This window comes from Trematomus bernacchii, unplaced genomic scaffold (assembly GCF_902827165.1).
Source record: "Trematomus bernacchii unplaced genomic scaffold, fTreBer1.1, whole genome shotgun sequence".
In the NCBI taxonomy this organism is placed as follows: domain Eukaryota; kingdom Metazoa; phylum Chordata; class Actinopteri; order Perciformes; family Nototheniidae; genus Trematomus; species Trematomus bernacchii.
The window spans coordinates 4731755-4757541 of NW_022987616.1; the positions used below are offsets into that span (position 1 = coordinate 4731755).

The 25787-nt window shown below is 40.8% G+C and overlaps 1 protein-coding gene across 3 annotated transcripts in view; it reads right to left on the reverse strand.

Moving 5' to 3' along the window:
* Positions 1–25787, reverse strand: part of tpk1 (thiamin pyrophosphokinase 1) — a 62106-nt gene that overhangs the window by 20560 nt on the left and 15759 nt on the right. For all 3 annotated transcript variants that reach the window (XM_034132629.1, XM_034132631.1, XM_034132630.1), the window contains exons 4-8: positions 24945–25014; positions 16373–16445; positions 14124–14219; positions 6142–6288; positions 844–952 (exon numbers count right to left, since the gene is read on the reverse strand). In XM_034132629.1, the coding sequence (XP_033988520.1) occupies positions 844–952; positions 6142–6288; positions 14124–14219; positions 16373–16445; positions 24945–25014 (495 nt within the window). The remainder of the gene's footprint in view (positions 1–843; positions 953–6141; positions 6289–14123; positions 14220–16372; positions 16446–24944; positions 25015–25787) is intronic.

The following is a 25787-nucleotide window of genomic DNA, read 5'->3' on the forward strand; positions in this document are numbered from 1 at the left end:
GTCTAATTGAATTTCCAAGTTCATTGTTACATGTGTCTTTAATATATGAAACTCTTCTAAACTGCAGCTTCCCTTGACAGAAGCATCTGCACTTTCCTGGATGTTGTATTTATTTAGCTATTTTCTATCTTTAAGTATATGCATATATTTAAATATATTCACACCTTAAACTTTATACATATCTTTTCAAAATATAGTCACATAAATGTGCAGAGCTGTCTGAACAGAGTCAACAATGTTCTCTGGTGTGCAAGGTTGAGGATATAGACATGTAGAGACAGTGACGATACACATTGTTATGACTAGGACTTGTAGAGTAATAGGAATTAAGTTTATACCTTGCTCTGGTTAGGATACATTTGAGACAGAGAAAGGCTATGCTGAAGATGGCCTTCAACATGACTACATATTTGTTATCGCTTGTGTTGTTAATGTTCTTTTTTGCTTGGACAAGCCTTTAAAATAAAACCTTCAGTTTGTAAGACATCAGAGTTCTCTTGCATCTTCATTATTTATTGCTCTGAATTTCCTTCGCAGATGTCAATACTGTACAGACTGCTGATAGATGGATTTTTACACCTGTATAAATAAAGGCTAAATAAGATGTGTATATAACTGACCGTTTGCACTCTGGTTAGACCCTCTTAATTTCGTTACACTCTGCTTGCATTATGTAATGACAATAAAGTAATCTAATCTAATCTATACACATGTTGAAAAAGAGTTTTCACTCTGAACACAAATGTATGGTTGCTAGATAATGAATCTGTATGTGGAATGAGAAAACTTTGAGACAAATTACTGGCAATGGACCATCATTGACATGCTTAAAAAAATACTCACTCAGGTTCCATTTCAGCCCAGTAGTGGTGGTTTGGCATGGTCCTCCGACTGGAATGAGGCTGCACCAGTCCCCCTCCAGGCCGGTGTTCACCTCCAGTCTGTGGCTGCCCTGCCAACACAGCATGAACATCAATTAGTCTGCGTGTGTGTGCGTGTGTGTGTGCGTGTGTGTGTGTGTGTGTGTGTGTGTCTCTGACAGGTGGAAACAATAAGATAGAAGAAAATTAAAAGACAAAAACAAATGTGGAGCAAGACTTCTTAAACTTTCCAGGACCCAAATGAGAAAGCAAGCGTATCCGCCCAGGGACAGAGACTCATTAAAATAAATGATTGCTCATGTCAGCGCTGCAACCCATTTTCACTTCCTGCACACACTTAAAAAGAATACCTTGCCATTTTGAATTCGAGTCTATTTTACTGTGTGTTCCATGGAGGGAAAATACTTTTGCATGAACACATAACTGTTATACTCGAAAATCAGTTGTATCACTTTTTCTATACGTTTATACTGAAGGTTATTTTATTATATTACAAAAGCATCTACTGAAGGACGCTTGACAATATCAATATGTCGCTTTCAATGGCGTGCGAGTCACAGGTGATGAAATGCATTTGAGGTACAGTGAAGTCTTTTTAAGAAGTGTTCTACAAAGGAAAATAAATAGGAACAACATTTCAAAAGTCACACAGTACTCCTTTGAGAAACTAGAGCGGCGTACAGAAAAAACACACAGAGTGTAGGTGCAAGGTAGTGTCAGAGTACTGCGGCTGAATAATGATTTTTCTCTGAATTACTGATGCTGAATGTAAAAAGGTCAGAACAGTTCATTCAAAGTATACAGAAAAATATATAAAGAAACACCCAAATGTTATTACAGCACGTTCATATTTTTCACAGCGCTTTCAATTTCTGCAGACTGCAGGCTACACATGTCATGTATGCTCAAATAACCACACACCCAATTACAAAGACAACACACTTTGACAGCCAGAGCTTAGATCAATCAACTAAAAGCATCAGACAGACACACAAAGACCGCGCAGACAGGCACACTCAATTAAGAGTTTGAAATGTTGAAAGTGAGACATGTTTAAAGAGTTCCCTTTGCTCGGCTTTATAGAGCTGCAGAGCCAGAGGGAAGGAATAATGGGAAAACATGTAAGCGTCGGAGCGTTTGTTGTTCTGGAAACATCCCTGAGGTTGTTTTCTATACATAAACACAGTCTCTATGTGTAAATGTGTCAGAGTGAGAGTGTGTGATGAACAGAGAGAAGGGAAAACACACACACACACACACACACACACACACACACACACACACACACACACACACACACACACACACACACACACACACACACACACCACACACACACACACACACACACACACACACACACACACACACACACACACACACACACACACACACACACACACCCACCCACGATATTTCCTTTGTGTGTTAAGACATAAGACATTATTGTGGAAGATTTAACTTCCAATTTAAATAATTGCTGTAAAATATTTATATAACTGCAATAAAACAGGCTTGTGTAGGTGGTGTGATCTGCACCAACAGGCTTATGTTCATGGTAATTAAAGAACTGTAGGAATGAGAAACATAAAACATCTGTGCTGATGCTGCTCTTCAGCACAGTTGCTTTTGGCCAAATGCTAATGTCGTGCTAAAACGCTCACAACGACAATGCTAAATGTGAAAGGGGGTTTAATCTTTTGTGTGAAATGTTCTTATCTAGTTTAATGAGATATATGATGTATTAAATAACCCAGTTAAACATATCCAAACAAGTGGTAGCATAACTTTTTCTTGAAATCTTAAAACAAATCTTTACCTAAAAGTCAGGATTATCACTTGGTGTCATTTTAGAGGCACTATCGAACCTGTCCTTGGGTTTCTAAATATATTCTTCATCCTTACTCTCCGAGAGCAACATTAGAAAACATGTCATTACTTGGTTTGGAAAATTATAAATACGAATATTTCAATAATATTCTTCAAGTTTCTTGCAAAGTTGTTTATAGGCAAAGTTGAGACTTCTACTTTGTTGTCATGCATTTATTACACTTACATATGCATATCAGTCCAGAACAGACCATCCAAGGTCAGTTCTTCAGCTCATATATTTTCATTTTTTATTCAAATGCCACATCTGTGCTAACTTGGGATGAGTCACCACAGCTCACACTTTATCATTTAAATCAGCTCCTGCCCTGACAAGTTTCACTCCTCAAAAGGGCATCGGGTAAACAAGCTGGTGCGTTTGTGCTTAGAGAGTGATTTATGGCACAGATTGGCCTGACACAGCGCTGTGAATGTCCCACCGCACAGGGAGCTATCTCAGGTATCTTCAGGGGCTCCGATACCAACTTCAGTCAATGTGAGTCTGCTTGGCCCCCGCGACAGAGACTCAATAAAGCAGTCAGAGCCACCAAGAGAGAAACAAACACTACAGATGAACCCGGAGCAACTTATTTCTTTTCTTTTATATTTAAATTAAGGTAAATTTAGCATCACCTAGAGACCTCGACTGATTAAAACATCTCCTTGTCGTGTAGGGACGCAGAATAAACAAGCCTTCGCAGTATCACCGCATATCATTTAATATAAGACAGGAGAATTATGCAATGCCCTGAGCCAGCTATAGGAAACACAAGATTTATGCATATTTCCCCAAGAGAGCATAATAACACAGTGACACCTCCAACAGGAGCCAAACACACTGATTAAATAAAAATCATGTCTTTAACTTAAACATGCAAAACAACAACATATTGGTTTTATAAGTAGTAAGTAAAAACTTTCAGGTAAAATAATTCAGATTTGCAAAATGCACATACCTAGTCTTAATTTATTGTGTGTGTTTCTGTATGTATCCATTGGTACTCCACATCCCGAAGCTAAGCACGTAACAAAGTCGTGATTGCATGAAATACAGGTGGTGAGGATATTTGGCAAAAGTTGTAAACACTTCCATTACAGATGTAACGTGAACAAATAGCACCGGGTCTTTCCAAGGTTGCGTTCACCTTCATGTACAGGCATCTGCGTTCATCAGTCGCTGGCGAATCGGAGCTGCGTTGACAAACGAGCTTAATTTACCCTCACTGAAGTAAGATTAATTGGAGGTGTCGAGGTATGAAGCAGCAAATGACAACGCGCCTTTGGAATAATGACAAGCTGTAGGGGGGGGGGGTGGGGGGTGCATGAGAGAAAGGTTTACTTAACATGCTACAAGGTGTCATCAGGAAGTGTGACTGTTATTATGTGTCCGGAAGATCCTGCAAATAAACAACACAGGCAAGAAAGACAAAAAACAGTGTGAGTCCCAAATGGCGTCGGCTCGGCCCACTTGTAAACTCAATCAACTGAGGAGCATGAGAGAGTGGCATCGAGGACAAACTATTTGGGAGCATCAAAAGAAACTCTCTCTATCATGCACACCAGCAAACTGGGGCGCCATAAGAGCAGAGAAGTGTGTGTGTGAGTGTGAGTGTGAGTGTGAGTGTGAGTGTGTGTGTGTGTGTGTGTGTGTGTGTGTGTGTGTGTGTGTGTGTGTGTGTGTGTGTGTGTGTGTGTGTGTGTGCTGTTCTTGAAGTGATTACTTAACAATGAAACAAAGTGTTCTGCACTCCAATCAAGGTGGAAACAGAAGAAGGAAAAGAAGAGTTTTGAGAAAGTACAGAAAATGAAGGACGGGAGAGTGGGTGATTACAAAGGCAAGGAGATGCAGAAACATTAGTGGTGGAAATAAAATCTGTGTGTAGTTTTTATATGTGATTCAGACAGCTATAATAAGTCATGTATGTAAAGTGAAACATTGGGGATACTTCAAATTCAAGGATAGCTGCAGCATGTTTCTCATAAATGATTTGATTGGTAGTAAGTGTGTTATTCATTTTTGAGGAATTGTTTGAAGGATTATGAATCCCTGATTGTAAATTATATGAGATGAATTGTTGTTGATGAGGCTATAGTGCAGGGGTGGGGAACCTCTGGCCCCCGGGCCGTATACGAGGTAATTTATAAACACACGCAAAAAAGAAAGAAATTAAAGAAATCTAGACCGCAAAAGAATTAAACAAGCGAGTTTTTCCTGGCCAAGGTCAGGGTCCTTGAACACAACACGAGCCTAACGTGTCATCACGTGGTATATGTCTCGTCTGACAGGGGTGCAGTTCTGACGGAGAGCATCAGAACGTCGCTCCGGCACTTCAGAAATTGCAGTACCCATAAGGAGCCGTACACATGCCGCAGTTTGTGCATGGCTGTGTCTGTTCATCTGTCATACTGATCATACAGTCAATAACTTCTTTGTTATTAGCATCTGGTTAGCTAGCTATGCTAATGAATATAAGAAGCTTTTTCTACAACCAGTGAGGTAAAGGCACATCTGTATATGATCATTATAGTTATAAAAAAACAAGAGAATAAAGTAAACAGGTATAAAATACTATACTGTATGACAGTAAAAAAAAGTTTTTATTAATAAACAAGAATACAGTTTGAAAGGGGAGTGATTTGTAAAATATCCATAAAGAAAAAGAAATCTGCTTACAGTTCTGTTTCATATGGGTGTTGAGAGATGTATCCATAGATCTCCTAATGTTGCTCTCAAAGTGCACCAGATTGATGCTTTTAACTTCAACATTTAAAAAAAAGAAATCCCGGGGGAGCATGCCCCCCGGACCCCCCGGGAGGAGGTTAGGTCCCCCCCCCCGACTTAAATCATGTCCACATGGATAGGAAACTAAATACATTTGCACACAACTTGTGTCCATATATTTCTGTTGTGGTGGTCATGCCACACCGTGCACGTGCATGCATGGGCGAGTCATGGTAAGATATCTGGATTAAGAGGTTGCTTCTTTTTTTTTTTTGCACAGCATGAAAGAAAGGCGAAATGAATGGGCTGTGATTTTAGTATTTTTAAGCAGAGGTCAATCATTTGTACGGCCCTCGGAGGATGTTGAAAAAATTGAAATGGCCCTTGAGAGGAAAAAGGTTCCCCACCCCTGCTATAGTGTGTAAATGTGTGTACTTATATTATGTGGAACCAAGGAAGAATAGCCAATACTCATGCTAATGCTAATCCTAGGGCTCCTATACAAATATATAAAGACTTTTCAGTTCTATTTCTCTACAGCTGTTGAAAAAATTGCCACTTAGTAGCTCAAAGAAGAGTGTAATGTTACTGATGGACAGGACATCATCTCTGCACACTGTTTTCTCTGTGCATGCTCAGGCTGAGTATTGTGTGTGTATGAGTACTCACGGGTCTGAGGAGGTACGCCAGGCTGGTCCCCTGGATGATCAGCAGGGGGAGTGGAGTCATGGACAGAGCGTGGTGCAGGGTCTCCACACAGGCCATTATCTGGTCGAATCTGCCAGCCAGACCTCCCAGTGTCACTATGGCATCCACCTAGAGAGAAAAACTGAATTTAACGAGACACAACAGGCCAGGGTTTGATAATCTGGACTGACAGAATGCTCTTGTTTGTTTCCATATAGAAAAATGACAGCAGAAAAACTAAGAATATGCCGAAAATGTAAAATAAATACAACTTTATGAGAAAAGCCATACTCATGCTCTAAAAAGCTGTGTGAAATAGACTTCAACTAGAATATTTTCCATATTATTTGTAGTAATGGAGTATGGTGCAGCTCTTCTTCATGCACATACAAATGTTATTGTGACATTTGGTGAGGATGGGTGTCACATTGGTGAGGGTATGTTTTGCAGATATGAGTGAATAAAGCAGCTTAAGAGCTTTATAAATATAAGCGCTATGCACCAGAAGCTAATCCTATCTTGCTAACTAACAAACAAACCAAAAAATGAGACACAAGATCATTGGTGAGTAAATCAGGTGATACGCAAGATTATTTTTTGTGACATGTAGAAGTACAACACAGCAGTCACATTCTTTTACTGGGTGACTTATTCATTTATACCTTGTAAAGTACTGTTGTTTATATTTAAGATAAATATAACTCATATTTTAGATAACCCTGTTAAATCTTGAGTATGAACTAAGGAGCTTGAGTGCCACATACAGGCTGGGGAAATCAGAAGACAATGAGATACAGATTACTAGTTAGGATCTTTTTATGGGATTTGTTGACAATAGCAAAAATATATAACATTCCTAGCGTTTTATTCAACAAAGAAACAAAAGCACCACTAATGCCATTGGGATAGGAATCCATGAATAGAAGGAAACAGCAAGGACAAAGAGCTTTAAAAAGATCTGAGAGGGAGGACAGATAAACAATTAGTGCTGAGTCATACACTGCATTTAGGCCATTATAATGAGGGTAAAAAGCAGTGTCTTGAATTAGAGAGGTGAATAAGTTAACTGAAAATCAAGTGGATTACTTAACCCTCCTGTTGATCCTGTAAATCTGACCGATTTAATACTTTCATCAATCATAACCTTTTTGTTTTACATTCGATTGCATTAAGGCTTTATGATATCCTTCACAGTAGACATTTGAACATATCAAATTGCGGATCACCACTGTCATTGAATTTTGGATGATTTAGTCAACTTTGTAACACCCATGGTGTTCCCGGCCAAAAATGACCGCTATAAAGAAAAGGAATTAGTAACCATCCGGGTCAGATAAAACACACACACACATACTCTAGATGTGTTCCCCCCCCCCCTTATGTTCCCATCCCCCCATGTGAATCACACCTGGCACACACACACACATAACAATTTGACACATTTCCCGCTCTTATGTGCCCATCCCCCCATGTGAATCACACCTGGCACACACACACACACACAGAACAATTTGACACATTTCCCGCTCTTATGTGCCCATCCCCCCATGTGAATCACACCTGGCACACACACACACACACACACACACACACACACACACACACACATAACAATTTGACACATTTCCCGCTCTTATGTGCCCATCCCCCCATGGGAATCACACCTGGCACACACACACACACACACACACACACACACACACACACACACACACACACACATAACAATTTGACACATTTCCCGCTCTTATGTGCCCATCCCCCCATGTGAATCACACCTGGCACACACACACACACACACACACACACACACACACACACACACACACACACACCCACCAACACACAGAAACAATTTGACACATTTCCCGCTCTTATGTGCCCATCCCCCCACATGGATCACACCTGGCACACGCAACACATGTTCAGTGTCTATTCTTTGTATATTTACTGCAGTTGTTCATGTATACCAGTAGTCTGATACAATATTTACAGTTTGAAAGGGTGTTAAATGAAATTGGGTGATGATTAATGGTTTTTGTGTTAATGTAATAGCAGTTAAAACAGGACCGGTCAAATTTGACCACGAATACCAAAGTAAGGGGGGGGGAAACTAAGACAATAGGAGGGTTAAACTAATGCCATTTCCTGCAACTAGAGCTAAAATAAGGTTCTTTTTCATTTTTGGGCCAGCAGTTTTCTTAAGATACAACATGTACAGCTCTCAGCAGTTATTCCCTAATACAAAGTCCCGGAGCAGTCAGTGGCCCTGCTGACAGGCTGAAACCTGACAGAGTCGCAGGGCAGAGGCGCTGTCAGAGGCTGACGACTGTCACAGGAAAACAAACAAATACCATCACTCACACTCACTACACTTCAAGGTTTTCACGTCAACCAAAAACTGCAAATACAAAAACAATAACACACAATTTAAGTTGTAAATTCACTATGTATTACTTTTTTGATGCAGGCTGCAGCTTAACATTAGTAGACAATATAGATGTTTACTTATGTTTTCTTAATTTGAGAATGTTCAGCTTTTACCACAAAAGCTACTAATAAGCCATTGGCTATATTTATTTGTTACAGTAACAGACATTTTTCTGTGTGTGTGAGCATGCATTACATGATTTTTTTTTAATTAAAGCACAGGAAACAGAATCAATTAGCAACTCTTAAATGCATTTTAATTTCCTCTTTACTACAACAACAACAACCTACTGTTATCTCAATGTATTCTACATCATCCAGCAGGTGCTCGGATCAAACTTGTACTTAGGCTCTTTATATAAATAAGTATATCATTATCTATACTGTACGTAGTGGGTAATTCCCTAACTGGATGCATCGTAGCTAACTTCCTGCCTCAAGCAATGGGGTTAAAAGAAAACCAAGTGCTGAAAGATTGTGGTTATTTCAACATCTGGCTGACGCCCCCACATGCAGAGGCTTCACCTAAACTGTAAACAGCAACACTTGGTAAACACACTCCCCTCTGCGAGAGAGTTAGACAGACAGTGAGGTTATGAAGTTAAATACAACTATCTTCCAGTCAAAGAATCGACATGTCATTTAATACAAATTACCAAATGTAAAAAAAATACAATAAAACTCAGTGCATTATTCTAAATCCATCAAAATGTTTCAAACAGATGGGAGCATCCGAAGAGATACTTTTTTTTACAAAGTCTGACCACATTAAATACAAAAAGATCAGAAACAACACAGCATTAGTAAGTCTGACTCCTTGACAGGTTTGTCCATGCATCAGACCATCTCCGAAATGTATCTCTTATCTTCCCACCTTTGTTATATGAGGTATGAGGCAACAGTGAAGGTTTTTTACCAACAGTTATGAGTATCAGCATCAGTCCTTTCAAAATTTTAAGCCAGTCGTCAAAGCCAGTCGGCAGGAAGGACTCAAAGCTGCAAGAGAACAAGGAGCAATGACTAAAGGAAAAGAAAAAAGTGTATTTTGTTCAGCATCTCAGGACGCCACTAGCTTGCTCAATCTTCCACTTCTGTTGTGTCCGCCACACATATAAAACTCCATATATAACTGTTTGAATTTTTATGTGTTCCTATTTCATGTTTGTCTGCTAAAAAAACTCAAACAAGCAGGGCAAGGGGAATCTCACGGCTGAATGAAGAGAATCTAACTAGCTGGCTCAACAGATCCAGGCCGTACTCTCTCCTGACAATAAACTCATATCCATATTTTTAAGGGTGATACACAGATAACCATAGAAGAAAAAGATAAACGTAGTACTGCTAACGCCTGAAACAGTGAAGCAAAAGGAGAGAAGCTAACTGGTACACAGAAGACTCACAGAAGACTCACAGAACACACACACACACACACACACACGGCTCAGAGCAAAAGGAAGCTCAGTGTCCAGTGTGAAGCTGGTTTTAGGAGAGCTTCTCAGTAAAGATACACACAGCCATACAGAAGGCCAAGACATTGCACGAGCACCATTATCACACACACACACACACACACACACACACACACACACACACACACACACACACACACACACACACACACACACACACACACACACACACACACACACACACACACACACACACACACACACGCACACACACACACATTTTTGGGTTCCAAACAGGACTCTATGAGCTGGAAACTTGACTAATACACACTCATCCATACACACTTCAACACGTACATACACAAGCAGATGTAAACAGGTTCTGAATCCTCACACACACATAGATATATATGTACACACACAAACAAACACATACTCATCCACCCAACATAATCCTCTGATACCATTGTTTTGGATTTCACCCAGCACGAAACGAGATAAATTCTCTAAAATGAGCGCTAAGCTGTGTGGAGGAAAACCTTCAGCTAATATGATGAATCTTAAACAGCTCAAACAGAAGCACAATGCTCAGTAATCTGCAAATCACCCTGTTATTATTTCATCCATGCGTTTAATTCACTTAAAGAGGCTAAGTGGGTGGAAATCAGTGAAGGTGAGCGAAAGAGAAAAGGAGGAATAAAATGATTCCAAAAGTTCTGCTTGTATGTATATATTCACAAAGTGTTGAACGGATGAAAAGTGCAAATGGTTTGTAACAAACAAATCCTGGTAAACAAACAAAAAAGCCATCATCAGCAACTCTTATAGAACCTGAAAAAGATTGCCAAGCTGCTATCTCTCGCAAGCAGAAGGACGGACAAACACTCAGCGTCTGTTCAAAGGCAGAGTAAATATTAGCCGGGCTGCGGACAAAATAAAGAAGGTCCATAGAAGAGAAGGTCAAAAAGTATATCCTCTCTTAAAGCCTGCGGAAAAACTAAATGCACAATGTGGCAACACGTGCGCATTATGTGTGAGATTAAGTGTTTTTTTGTGTGTCTGCAAGACACTTCCCTGTGGTCTTTCATCAACTTTAAGAGGTGAAGTGATTGGGCCTCTCGCAAGTGATTGGAGCAACACTCAGCAGGCCGCTTACACATTTAAAAAATGAGGAAAATAGAGAGATTTAGAAAGAGAAAGAGCGAGAGAAATACAGGCACGGATTAAAAGACAAAACTATTTCCTGTGCGACACTAACAATTACGTTTGTTGCATTTATGGAAAGTAGAGATGAACTGTTTGTTATATTGCATTTTGTCCCTCATGTGATGTACATGCTGTTCATTTCTGCTGACATTTTGGGAGCGTGAATGGAGTCGATCTCTGTTCAGATCAGTGTGTGTGTGGCTCTCGAGCAGATGGCTGGGCACGGGGCTTCACTCTGGCGGATCATTTCAGAGTTTCGGATATCCTTTTGATAGGAAATGCTTTACACTTGGAGAAGATCACAACAAGATTAAAGTATTTCATTTTAGATCCGGGCGAACCAAAATCTACATTTTCTGTGTAGGTGCAGTGTGCGAAAAAGCAATTTGTCTAAACAACAACACATTATGTCCCGTAATGTTCCAGCACAACCTCAATCTTCCTCCAGAAGAACCGTTAGGCCTTTTGCAGCATACCTGTATGCCCCAACTGTGTTGCTCGTTACCACTGTATTTTTGCAGTAAATACTTTTTAAATAGTTTTTTACAGTTCTGTAAGTTCACATTATTTACAATTTGTTTAGTTAATTTGCCTTTTTTTTTCTCTCAAAAGAACCGATAAGAGTACCGTTAAAGGACCGGATCGATAAAAGAAGTAGTACCGTTAAAACGATCCCCATCCCTATGTGTGATGCAGTCAAATCTTACCGCTCACTTACGTTAGCGGTGTCGTAAAACCGTGGGAAAATGTAAAATTCGATGCCGAAGAAGAAGATTCCAGTGGCCCCAAGAGGAAGATTCTTATATAGCATGTTTCTTGCCAAAAATGTACAAATTACATTACATTACATTTAGCTGACGCTTTTATCCAAAGCAACTTACAATAAGTGCATTCGACCAAGAAGATACAAACTTGAAGAAAACAGAATCATATAAGTACATCAGGTTTCATAGAGCCAAAACATTTTAAGTGCTACTCAACAGGCTTTATATAAGCCAGTGCTTTGTTAGTATATAAGTGCTTAGTTAGTATGTAATGGCGCGTTTCCACTACAGCGCGGAGCACGGTTTAAGAGGGCTGTGACGTCAGCGGCCCGTCTTTGGTTGCGTTTCCACTTGGCCTAGTACCGGCCGGCGGGTCCTAATTCACAGGTTTTTCTGGCCTCATAAAATCGTGGGTCTAGGGCCAGAGACAACGAGGCTGAGTCGGGCTGAGTATGCTAAACTAGAGAGAGCATCGCTGGCAAGGGGGCTACAACTACAACAAGATGGACATATTTGACCGTGATTTAATTGTAATACACGTTTCAAAATGATGCCGAAGTAACAACATACTGATACCGGTTAGTAAAAAACCATGAATTAATGCTTTGTCAAGTCTGCAGACAGACGGCAGGCGAAAAACCTTTTAAAATGCGTGTTTTCTAAATGGAGATTGGCTAAGCTAACGCAGTATATGCTCCGACCGTCCACACTCACAACAACGGCCTATACAGACATAAATAAAGCAGCGACTGTATTCACCATGACACAGGCAGTCTGTGGTTTGTACTTGTTTAACTTTTGTCTAGTTTCTGAACATATATGAGGAGCTGTGAGCTCTGAGTGCTAACAGCTAACGGCTGATGTTGTTTTTCTGGGGTTCTCATTGAAGATGACGTCACGGCTCCGCCTACACTGCGTTACTATAGATACTGCCCCAGCTACTAAACTGTAATGGAAACGCAGCATAAAGTGAGCCAGTCCTAACGAGGCCTAGCCATACCGAGCGGGGCCGAGCGAGGCTGTGTAGTGGAAATGCGCCATAAGTGCTTTTTATTTTGTTTTGTTTTAAAATAAACAATAAAATGTTACCTTAGTTACAGAAACCCATATTCTTGTATGCTTTATGTTGATATTTAATAATATTTAAAATAGGTGCAGCATGCACAAAGTATAGCTATGGACAAGTGAAATATTTATTCGGACAACTAAATTGCCAAACTCACTTGTCCATGGACAAGTACTCTCTAAAAACGTTTTCTTACACTGAGGTGTAAATGTGGCTGCGATGGTTGTTCTCAACACTTATTTCTTCAGGGAATGTAGAGTGAGCATGCATGGTCTTTCGCAGAAGCACGCTGCTTCATGTCAATACGCCCACACGCCCACACACACACACACGCCCACACACGCCCACACACACACACACACACACACACACACACACACACACACACACACACACACACACACACACACACACACACACACACACACACACACACACACACACACACACACACACACACACACACACACACACACACACACACCACACACACACACACACACACACACACACACACACACACCTCGGATCTGCCTGCAGTCAACAGCAGTCCAAATCTATTGACCTCTGAGCAGCTCTTTAGAAGAACCTGAGGACTGAGTGCATTGCTCAAAGGCAATACAATATCAGAATCCGAGGCAGAGGAGTGTTTTATATATATTCATTTTGCCCTGTATTACAACTACTGCAAGTCCTCTTAATAATATTCATTTCAACCATAGTAACACAGCTTATCTAAAAGACAGGATTTTGATATCGATATCCTAGGAATTCACTGCTTTTGGTTGAAACATAATACAGGAATTACATTAAATAAACAATATATAATGTGTAAATTCATGAGCTTTAGAGTTGCTTTTCTTACCTTTAGACAGAGCCAGGCCTGCCCCTGATTTAAGTCTTTATGCTAAGATAAGTTAGCATGAACAGTTTCCTGATTTTGACTTTATACATACAACAGAAATCCGAGTCATATTCACTTTGTCATCTACCGTCAAAAGGGAAACAAATAGGTGCATTTACTAAAATCTAATGTCAGACAGGGATGAATCAACTATGTATGAATATTTGAGTGTATGTAAAGTTCACCTGCAACTGTCGTCTCTGAATTTCCTCCACCATGATTGCGAGACACTTGGTGAAGTCTGTTAGATCCTGGTCAGCTGTTTCTATCAGCTTGCACCCCTGCGCACAAAGAAAAATGGAAACACAGGAATCAACAAAACCCAATCAGATGGATGTACATATATACGTAGATAACAAAACCCAGGCAGAGATAAGGGATAGGGGATGGGGAGAGGTATAAATCAGTGTTTTAGTCTGGCTGTCTGACACTGTGTTGCTGAATAATGTAGAGGTTCCAGTCACTGGCCCTAAACTACAGCATGCAGGTAAACAACCATGCTCTGCCTCTGTCTCCTTCCCTCTCCATATACTGTCACTTCTCTCCTGAAACACACCAACTTTACAATTACACACACACACCCACTCACTTCCTCCATCCCTGCCTCCCCTCCTCTCTCGCCTTCCCTTGCCGATATTTTCCGTTTCTCTCTCTTCCATTTATGCAGAATTATTCAACGTTTCCGACAAATCTCTGAAGGACCGCCTCAAACGTTCACATTGTTCTGCGCCTTAAGCATTACCATAAAAGTCTTTTTTTTTTTTTTAAGACAACCTGTATGACATTTGTGAAAAAATACTTTTATTACAGATGGCTGCAGAGAAAGCGGGGAACGATGAGAGTGGAACAAAAGGTTTCACAGATGAAGGCCACCCATATCTCTGTGTTTGTATGTACGTCGTGTGTGTGCTAGTGTGTGCATGGTGAAGTATAGGATCCGCATTTTAAACTGTATGAATTGGGTTTTAAAGCGAGGCTGATCACAGTAAAGCAACAAGGAGAGCATACAGGAGCTAGATTGTCTTTCCTCTTCCTTAGGTGAATTGAATAGAGCCTCATCTCGTCCACTTCATAGAATAATTTGCATTTTATGGTCATGACCTTGGACAATGGTGAGATGTCATAGGAAAACTCTAGATTGTTGAGGTATACTTCAGATAAAATACATTAACATCTTATGTTCAAATGTATGTAGAGAGAAATGTTAATACTGTACCTCCAACATCTAACAACTGCATTGATCTGTAGTTGTAGTTAAAGGTGAAGCGGCGCCTCCTGCTGTGTTACCACTCCTAACAAGCTCCACTATTACATTTGTGTTCAAATGTAAGATGATTGATGTGAAGTTGAAAGCTCAAAAGGGAATTGGTCTTTGCACATGATGGGATTAATATATATTATTTGTTCAGGTTAAAATTAGCCTGTTCCTGTTTCAGCAGGGGGTGAATTATACCTGTAAGCTGCGACTCGGACCACCTCCAGAGCTAACTTTTGAGGACTGGGTCGAAATGCATCTTGAGTGCACTAACAGTTGAAGCCATGTCATACTGAGCACCGGTTCCTACTTTCATGATTCAGTCTGCATGTTCTAGCCGCTGCAGGTGGAACTCCTGGAGAGCTTCAAACACACAAGCCATTAAACCCCAGTTAATTCTGTATAGTCACTTATCCACTCAGGCAGCCTGATGTCAGCACCGAAACCCTGCGACACTCCAAATGGAAATAATCCTCATCAATCTGGACAAAAAAGTTCAAACAATTTCAACTGAACTTCCTACGTTGCAACCTGGCCTTTTAAATAACTGACCCATATATACTCAGACAATACTTGTATTTAATCAGACCATTAAATGATCAAGCATATGCCACGATTATTCAGAAATGGAGGAGAGAATGTGTTTCCTTACTAACAAGTAACTTTTACAACTAAATCACCAGCTACTACTTGTATATCATTGTTACCTTTAAGGCAGCAGCATACTGAAAACAAAGCCATGCTCCAAGTAAATTATACTGCTTTCCAGTACTGCACTGTAAGAAGATGTCTTTGTAGTCATTGTCACTCGAAGTTTTTTTTTGTTGAATGGCAGACAGTTTCTAGCGGCATCACACAAAAATCCTTCAATAAATTGTTTTTGTCCTGGAAATAAGCGTCCTATAATGAGCTACAGGTAGATACAGGCGTGGTTCAGGTGTGTTTGATGTTTAGTGGATAAACCATGAAACAGAAAAGTCTTCACCTTTGTGGAGTATAGCGCAAATCCTCAATGCATTTTTAAAAAGTCAACTTCTTACAAGTTACTTACACATCAAGGTGGGTTAGGAGTCAAGTCAGGCTAAAGATGGAAGAGTTATTCAGTCCTATTACTTTTTGTTTGTCTCTCTGTGTGTGTGTGTGTACACCTGTAGGCATGAGAGGTTGCGTGCCACTCACCTTGTCTGCATAGAAGGCTTTGACCTCGGCAGTAATGGAATCAAAATCCCCACTGATATAGTCGGGGAGGAAGCTGGATGTGAGGATAGAAAGAGAGGGTGAGTGACAGAGGGAGAGGGTTACGATCGCAAGAAAGACAGAGAGAGTGAAGCAGAGATAGAAAAGAGAAGGGGAGAGAGGACATCAGGGCATGTGTCAGCTCTCTGATCTGTGCAGCGAGGGAGAGGGGGACCGGGGGGGAGACGGAGAGACATGGAGACTGACAGGGTGATTCTCTGTGGAACTCTGTGTCTGTCACACACACACACACACACACACACACACACACACACACACACACACACACACACACACACACACACACACACACACACACACACACACACACACACACACACACACACACACACACACACACACACACACACACACACACACACACACACACACACACACTGCAGAGATACATAGAGTGATGTGAAGGCACACACACATATGCACAACCAATCTCACGCACACACACACAAATAAACAGAGCATGATGTTCCCGGTGTTCATCAGATATCGTACTTTTCCATTACACTGAGTGACTACATTCTCCATTAGAGCCGCATATCTGTGTGATTACTACAGGTCAAACTAAAATGTGATGTTTTTAAAACACACCCGATAAATGCAGAATCCTGTAGGAGTAAATGCTGAAATATGGTCGTATAGATAACATGTTTTAGTAATGGATTTAATTAACTGACACAGGAAGTAAAGACAATGTTGACGTGTGTGTACATTCACAAAAACAATATGATGGCAATACTTTCTGGAATAATTAATGCTATTATTCAAATTCATCTTTAACCTTGTTGTTGTGCATTTTGTGTCTTTTATGGAATATAATTGTATTGCATGTAAAAATACTGAGATGGAGAGAGAACTATAAATAATAATTGCTAGTGGAAAGTGCAAAAGGCAAACCGATGAACTAGTAATCAAAAGATCCACATTATTTTATTTATTTTTTAAATGCGACAGTTATTGTCAGAAGCAGAATATAGTGATAAACGTAACTAAACAGTACGACAACTCACCTCAAATACTGCAAGCCAATTTCATAAAGTGTCCATAAGTCAAACTATTTCTGAGTTAAAATATGCATTTAGTTGTACTGGAGGAGGAAATCAACCTGAACTATACGTTTTAAAAGCTTGCTGTTTGCTTATATACGGCCAATGTACATGCATAACATTTGTATACCTAATTAAAACATCAGAAATGTATCAACACTGCCCAGTTTATGACTCACATAACCCAGCATTGCCTCTCAGAAAACAGGCCCAATGACCGGGCAGGTCATACTGTGTTAATACATGTTATAATATATATATATAATACAATTAAGAGGATTACAACCACAAAATGTAACTGGGCACGAGGTTTGGGAATAAACGTGCATGCAGGCGTTGCATTGTGAATACAAATTTCCATATGAACTTCATCCAAATACAACTATGTTTTGAAGCAGGCTGCATCCCCAGGGTGTGAGAATTAACATGGTCTGTAGCAGATATCAGAGAAAACAACCAAAAATCCACCAGCGAGCCACAACTGAGGAGAATAATATCGTCAGAGAGAGCCAGATAGCTCCCTGTTTATTCCATGTGTGTGTGTGTGTGTGTGTGTGTGTGTGTGTGTGTGTGTGTGTGTGTGTGTGTGTGTGTGTGTGTGTGTGTGTGTGTGTGTGTGTGTGTGTGTGTGTGTGTGTGTGTGTGTGTGTGTGTGTGTGAGGAGCAGGACCACGCAGGGATGCGGTTTCCCCTATCTAGAGGCATTAACAGGTCTGACATTACGATTTCATGGTTGGTTGGGTGGTGTGCTTGTTTGCGTGTGTGTGTGTGTGTGCATGAGTGTGTGTATTGTATGTGTGTGTGTGTTTGTGTGTGCTCGCCAGCAAGAGGCGAGAGCGATGTTCCAGTCGGTTGAAGAAAGAGATACAGAGGGATTATTCCCCTCTCTCCTCGGTGTTCCCATTTACACCAACAAGATACAGCAAGACAAACACAACAGTGAATGTATGCAATCTACTGACACACACACACACACACACACACACACACACACACACACACACACACACACACACACACACACACACACACACACACACACACACACACACACACACACACACACACACACACACACACACACACACACACACACACACACACACACACACACACACACACACACACACACAAGCAAGACAATCAAGCACAACCCCTCCCTGGACAAAAAATGTGATCCAGGTAAAAACTTTCCTTTTCCTCACAAACACATTCACAGGCACTGGAAAGTACACACACACACACATACACATTACGCACAAACATGGGCGCAGGTTCACACACACACACAATCCCCCTTCTTATAATACCGGACGATTGCATCTCCATTCAGAAATAACCTTCATGTGACAGATGGGAAGAGACGTGACACTGGGCCCGATCAGAGCTATACACACACAAACACACACACACACACACACACACACAAACACACACCCCATTGTGAACCGTGTGCATGACTCCGTCGGCTCACAGTAATTGACCAGGCGAGATTTTTAAATTCTGTATGTGTGTCTTTGTGCGTGAGCGCCGTTTGTGTGTGTGTTTGTGTGACAGTTTTCACTTCCACATTAATATTAACTGACACTTTAATTTGGATGGGAAATAGAGCATTTTACCGCCAGTTTGTCTGAGCACCGGGTGGCGGGGATGGCTGTGTGACCTTTGCCTGTGTTTGTGTGTGTGTGTGTTTTCCATCCGCCTGCTTGTGTGTGCCTCTCTCTGCATCTCTTTTCCCCCTCTCCATGCTGCCTATCCACCTTCTTCCAATCTCGTCTCATTTCCGCTCTACAATACTTACTTTTCTTTGTAACTGAGGCAATTTCCGTCAATCCAACCACTTCATTAAGTTTTAAATAGCAAAATCTCATCCACTATCTTATACTTTCTTTCGTCTCTGTTTCCGGCACACACCACCCTTCCATATGGCCACTTAATTACAACAAAATGTTCAGTTGATATTCTCTAGCTGCCTCATTTCTTTCATCATCTCCTGAAACACAGCACGACAAACACTCTTCTCGCTGTCTCTCGTCTTTTCATCACTTGAGGAGATGCAGCTCTGATTATTCCTCCCGTTCCTTCGCTTCTCCAAATCAGAGGAGGAGAGCCAGTAAAAAGGGCGAGAAATTATTTTGCGTGACATTGACGATGTGAACTGTAAGGCACAGATTCCCACACAAAATCTGGAGTTTTCTGGCATGCTGATGTGCACGTCTTCTACATGCTAATGGTACTCTGTATTGAAACACGGCATTAATCATACATTGAAAGCAGGTCTTGAAAAAAGGGGAATAGTTTCGGCGAAAACTAAAAGGTCCCATGGGTTCAGATTATAATATTCCAAAGAGGGGTTCGTTTAGCATGAAACACTTAAAATAACTAAAGGATAAGAAAGTAGAAAGAAAGTGAGGTCAAAGAAAACTATTTCTGCTAAAAAGTGAGCAATGATTGAGAGTCAGACCTAAACATTTCAGATGTGTGTATCTCACACTGCTGTCACTTTAATTCATGTACCTTTGTTATTCACGTTTTATTATCTTTGCTTTTAAATGAGTGTTTTTAAATGCCATTTTATAATATGTTTCTTAATGTCTTTCATTTTTGTAAAGCCCTTTGAATTGCCTTGTGTTGAAAGGTGCTGTATAAATAAACTTGCCTTGCCTTCAAAGGTGTATCTGTGATCTGAACATGGACAGATTGGTGCAGTGTCGGATGTGTTTGGCGAGGGGACAGATTTGTATCTCTGTGATTGGTGGAGACCGGAAGCGGCATAAGATGAGTGTAGGGATGTGATATAGGAGGGTCCTGGGTATGAAGGGCTTTGGGAATGTGATTTTAAATTGGATCCGTTGTGGGGCAGAAAGGCACGGGGGTGATCCTGGGATTAGGTGTGGATGAGTAAACTAGCTGCAGAGTTCTAGATGTACTTTTTTTGTTTTTATTCAGGACTTTGGATGATGTGCCATAAAAAAATGCTGTGGCAGGAGTCTATTCTAGATGCAGCAGAGAAGGAGAGTGATGGGAGGAGACCGGCAGAAAAGGAAGCCCTAGTGTTGTGATTGACACGGTGTTCTAGGAGAGGTTGCTGTTGAGAGTTTGCCGAGGGAGACAGAGTGAAGTTATCGAAGTTGATGCAGAAGCCTTGAGGGGTTTTGGACCAATGAAGATCAGGTCGGAAGTTGGCTTGCAGTCATAATTCCACTCACTCCTTATCCCCAAAACACACTCAGGTTATTAACACTCAGAATTACTCTCAGGCCCTTTAGGTATACTAGAGAGACATTTTAATTAACCCTGATTGTTACAATTCTAATACGATAAATGTAACAAACACTAATGAGAGCAACACACATTACGTTCAAACTAAATTCCAAAGCTCTCACACTGAGAGGTAAGGGCCAGATCTCAAAGCTCATCAAGTCTGCAAATCAATTTCCAACATTGAGAAATGAACACAGACGGGACCTTTTAGTAAACAATAGACTAACTTCTCTTTGAGTAAAAGCATAGCAACTTGATGGACATCTGAAAATAAAGAAACCAGTAAAATAGCTAAGTGCTGCAGAATTGAAGTGATGCTAGTAAAGTTAGATATCAAGCAAATTAAACAAACTACTGTTGGTAAATGACTCAGTATATTGCCATGTGGGTGTGAAATGAATACAAATCTAATTTCCAAAAGCACGGAAAGTAATTATGAGGAAGAGTCATCAGCTGGTCAATGAGTCTCAAAAAGCCCCGTGTAATCCTCTTAATTGTTGGCCTGTAACCTTATTTCAGGTCACGCAATTTGTGATACTCCAACAGTCCCCAAGCTGTGCGAATTCGACTACAGCATAATTGAAAAGAGCTTAAAAGGGATTATATAATGAGTATGATACATAGATAGAAGATATATCTGCTGACCCCTGTCTGCATACTGTAAGTAAACTCACATGGGGTCCTGACCACAAGGCTAAGAGATAGTGAAATCATTTAAAACGTTTAAATCATAACACAGAGCTGTGGCCTGTCTGGTGAGGATAAGGTATTAAATGTATGAAAAATGAAATAAAAAATAAAAAGTGTGACTGTCGCTGATGTCTCTTTGCCACTAAATCGTATCAAATAAGAACTCATGCGCTTGACAATTTCATTTTCTGAGGCTGACAGCATTATCTCCTCCAAAACCAAAATGCATGCACAATCAAACGCTGACACAACTATGCTCGGGAAAATCTCCTCCACATATAGAAATGCTAAGTCAAATCCGGATAGACTCACCCATCCCCATCTTTCATCCCCACACACACACACACACACACACACACACACACACACACACACACACACACACACACACACACACACACACACACACACACACACACACACACACACACACACACACACACACACACACACACACACACACACACACACACACACACACACACACATTAAATATATTTAATAAACTCTGCCTTTGTACAATTACCTCCTCCCACGTCCTCCCTCCCTCTCTTGACTTCTTCTTATCCTCTCACAGGATATGATTAGATGCACAAATTAGACCAAATGCTATTGTGATTTAGAAATTGGGAGGATACAGGGGTAGAGTCAGGAGAGCCACGGGGTCTCAGCACGAAGAAAGAGCTTCAGCCCTTATCAAAGCAATTTGGTATATCATTATAATTGACTAAATAACTGTGTGAGGTGAAAGCCTTGAAATTGCTGACGGTTGCTCCGTGGTTCTGTTGGTGGGCCTGAAGTATTAGTGCTATGTGAATGAGGATATTTTAGTTATATTATCAGATGTGCATTATGTGTATATGTATATGATTGCACAATAAGTAGCAGATAAGAAACACATATGAAAAGCAGAGGAGAAAAGTAAAAGACAGATTCAATCTAAAAAAGAGCAACCCTTATAAAGCAATTTATGAGACTTTGAGCAATTTCATGCATGGTCTTGAGATTCATGATTGATTTTGTGTGGCGACATAAATATATACTATTTGTCTTTTAACAGCCCATACAGTGAAGTGAGATTCTTGTAACTTGACTCATCATGAGAAGTAGAAAGCTTTCGCCTGACGTGCCCCCTCCTCTCTTCAGCCTTGATGACTGCCATTAAGGATGTTTTGACACAAAATGGCGTGGCGTCTTTCTTTTAACCGTAGGAGGCCGTCCACCCACTCTGTTCTCTAGCAGGAGGAGGGAGAGGACGGCAAAACTTTATTATCCTCATTATTTTGTAATAGAAATATGTATATGTATGTATATAGGGATGGGTATCGTCTGAAATGTATCCATTCCGATTCTGCTTATCGATTCCGGTTCTTATCGATTCCCCGTTTCGATTCCAAAATTGTAAAAGAAAGAAGTCAAACGTTTAGATAACAAAAATATCTTTATTCTTTTAAGCTTTAACTGACATTTTTACAAATAAAAAATATACATGCAATACAAATGTATTACACAATAGCTGTCCTTTATTTTAACTGATGCCTGTGGCAAGCTATTCACTTGCCACAGGCATAGCACTGTGCCTAGTCTTTTTCTTTTTTAGAGTAGTGGAGCCTCGCTTTAGAGCGTTTACCGCGATCCATCTTTGGTGTTATGAAGTGACTGAGCTCGTGAACTGTCTACGGGAGGGCGGGGGCAGCTTCGCTGCGGGGCAACTGTGGACCTCTGTCGCCTGTCAGCGCAACTTACATGATGCCGTTTAAAAAAATTAAGGGCGATGCCGGCCGTCAGCGAACCAAGCCGGCCGTCAACGGCCCGCTGACGACCGGCTGTTCTGTGATTCTCCAGAACACACAGATGGCCAGTCCCCCCCTGGTTATCCTGTATTCCACCGGGTCACAGACGGACCCGGTGGAATACAGGGTCTACCGCATTTAGGAACCGTTAAGCAGAACCGAAATTGTGTATTTTGTATGGGTACCCAGCATTTTCTTATCGGTTCTCATCTGGAACCGAGTTTTGGTTCCCAACCCTATAGGTCACCTCACTTATTAAGGCCATATCTTTTTTAAAGCCAACATTAACATTTCAAGGGACGCCTTTAAAGACAGTGTAGTTTCATTTTGGCTTGTCCTTCAAAACACCACCTCAGGCACAGTTTCCCTAAGGGATAATAAAAGATTAATACTTAAATAAAAAAAATCCTATAGAAATGATGTTCCCATATAACTGTTTTGCACTGTCAATGACTTTTGGACTAGAGATTGTTTTATAGATTTCACATATAGGTTTCCGCATAAGAAGGAGGTTGGATTGGATAGATAGGAAAAAAAAGATATGAAATGGTTTCATTTCTTCTACAAATACTTCTATTAATACTAAAAAAGTCACACACAGACCTAGACGCAGAAACAACTCAATCTAGTATGTCGTTATCTTGGTTTCAAAATCATATTTATCTATCAATCTGTTTGTTGTTTATGCTAATCTTTTGTTTTCAGGCATCCATCTTATACCTCCCTCTCTTTGATTGCGGTGTGCTGTTGTTATCTGTGTTGCTGCTCATAAAGCCTGGCTTTGATTGATTACTTGCATCTTCCTTCCCCTCCTCTTCCTCTCTGTAGTCCATTAGTTATGGTAATGTTAGGTTAAATACATCTTAACTCTCCGGAGATTGATTTACGTATCCCCGCCGGTAAACATTCCCTGTCTGTCTCCACCCTCTCTGTGTAATGAATAACTTTTCAGTATTCAAACGGTTTGGGTTAAAGGAAGTCCTGTCTGTCAGCTCCACTGTACTGCTGACAGAGCTCCAACTGGAGGGTCAGAAAATGAATGTGCTGCGTTATACAAACAGACAGAAGTATGAGGGATGCCTCTGTCAGCAGGCCAAACATGCTCAAACTCACACTCTGTGACAGATATACATGACTGGTTTTATTTTGAAGATCCTCTCACACACTCAAAACACAAAAAGTTCTAACGTCAAGGACAAGGATAAGTTCTCCCACTGAAAAGGTGTGAATGACATCCCTTTTATGTCCTCACCTCAGATACAACCTAAAAATTGTACCATAATTTGCAAAGCATGCACAAACACGGACACACACACACACACACACACCAGCACCTCGCCAAAAATACACTCTCATGCTCACACTCGGGATGTTAATGTGAAAGCCTCAACACTTCAGGGACAGAAAGGACCCCAGATCCATCTCCTGACAACAGTCCTCCCTTAACCACACACACAAAATGTGGTGGCAGAAAGCACACCTCTGTCAGAAACACACTAATACATAAACATGGGACATTTTTCTCACCTGGAACACACAAACTAACACAGAGTCGCTGAATGCACAATAGATAACTGCAGCTGCTCAAAAACAATGCTATTAAATAAACAGTGTGCACTCACAAATGGATTATCTTTCTCTCAAACATAACCACACGCTTAGAGGAAGATATAAAACACAAATGTGAACAAACTGCAGACTCACCTGTCTCTGTCTCCATCTGTAACGTCATAAAGTCGATTGGCAGCTCCATCAGCACACGCCCTCAGGAGAGCTGCAGAGAAAAAAATCAGGAAGATGATTTAGTCTGTGTAAGTGAAGGCAATTACTTTTAAAGGAATGGTGCAAATTACATTCACTGAAGACACTTTTCAAACATAACCAATGTATGTTCCTATCTACATTTATGTGCAATAACTTTTTTTCCCTGACCAACATAATTTATTCTTCTTTAATCCGAACAATAATGTGACAATTATCTTTTGTGTAATTGCCCTGATGAATAAATATGCTTCTTAAAGGTCCCATGTCATGGCCATTTCTACTGATCATAATTCCATTGTTGAGGTATACTAGAATAGATTAACATTGTTCAATGTTCCAAACTCACATTGGTTTCTCATACAGCATCTCTGTATAGTATGTGTATTCACTCTCTGTCCTACACGCCTTGTTTGAGGTCCTGCCCCCCCCCTCCCTGTGAGCCCACTGTGCTCTGATTGGTCAGCTCGCCCACTCTGTTCTGATGAGTCCACCACCGTTACAGCGGAACATCAGTGTTTATGTTTTACAATGGCGTTTGTTAGCAACCAGAAAATGACAAACAGATGAGAATGCTGCGTGGGGTCTGGGTGCCATGTTGGCGGGACGTTGCGGGGCTCGCTGCTCCGCCCTTTGAGGCTCGAGGAGCGGACAGTGTGAGCTGGATTACTTGTGTCGTTTCCTGGTTGCTGCGTGGGGTCTGCGAGACAGCGAGACACAGCAGAGCTCAGCCTGAGCACACACACACACTCACAGCCTGAGCTCCGAGTGTGTGTGTGTACGGAG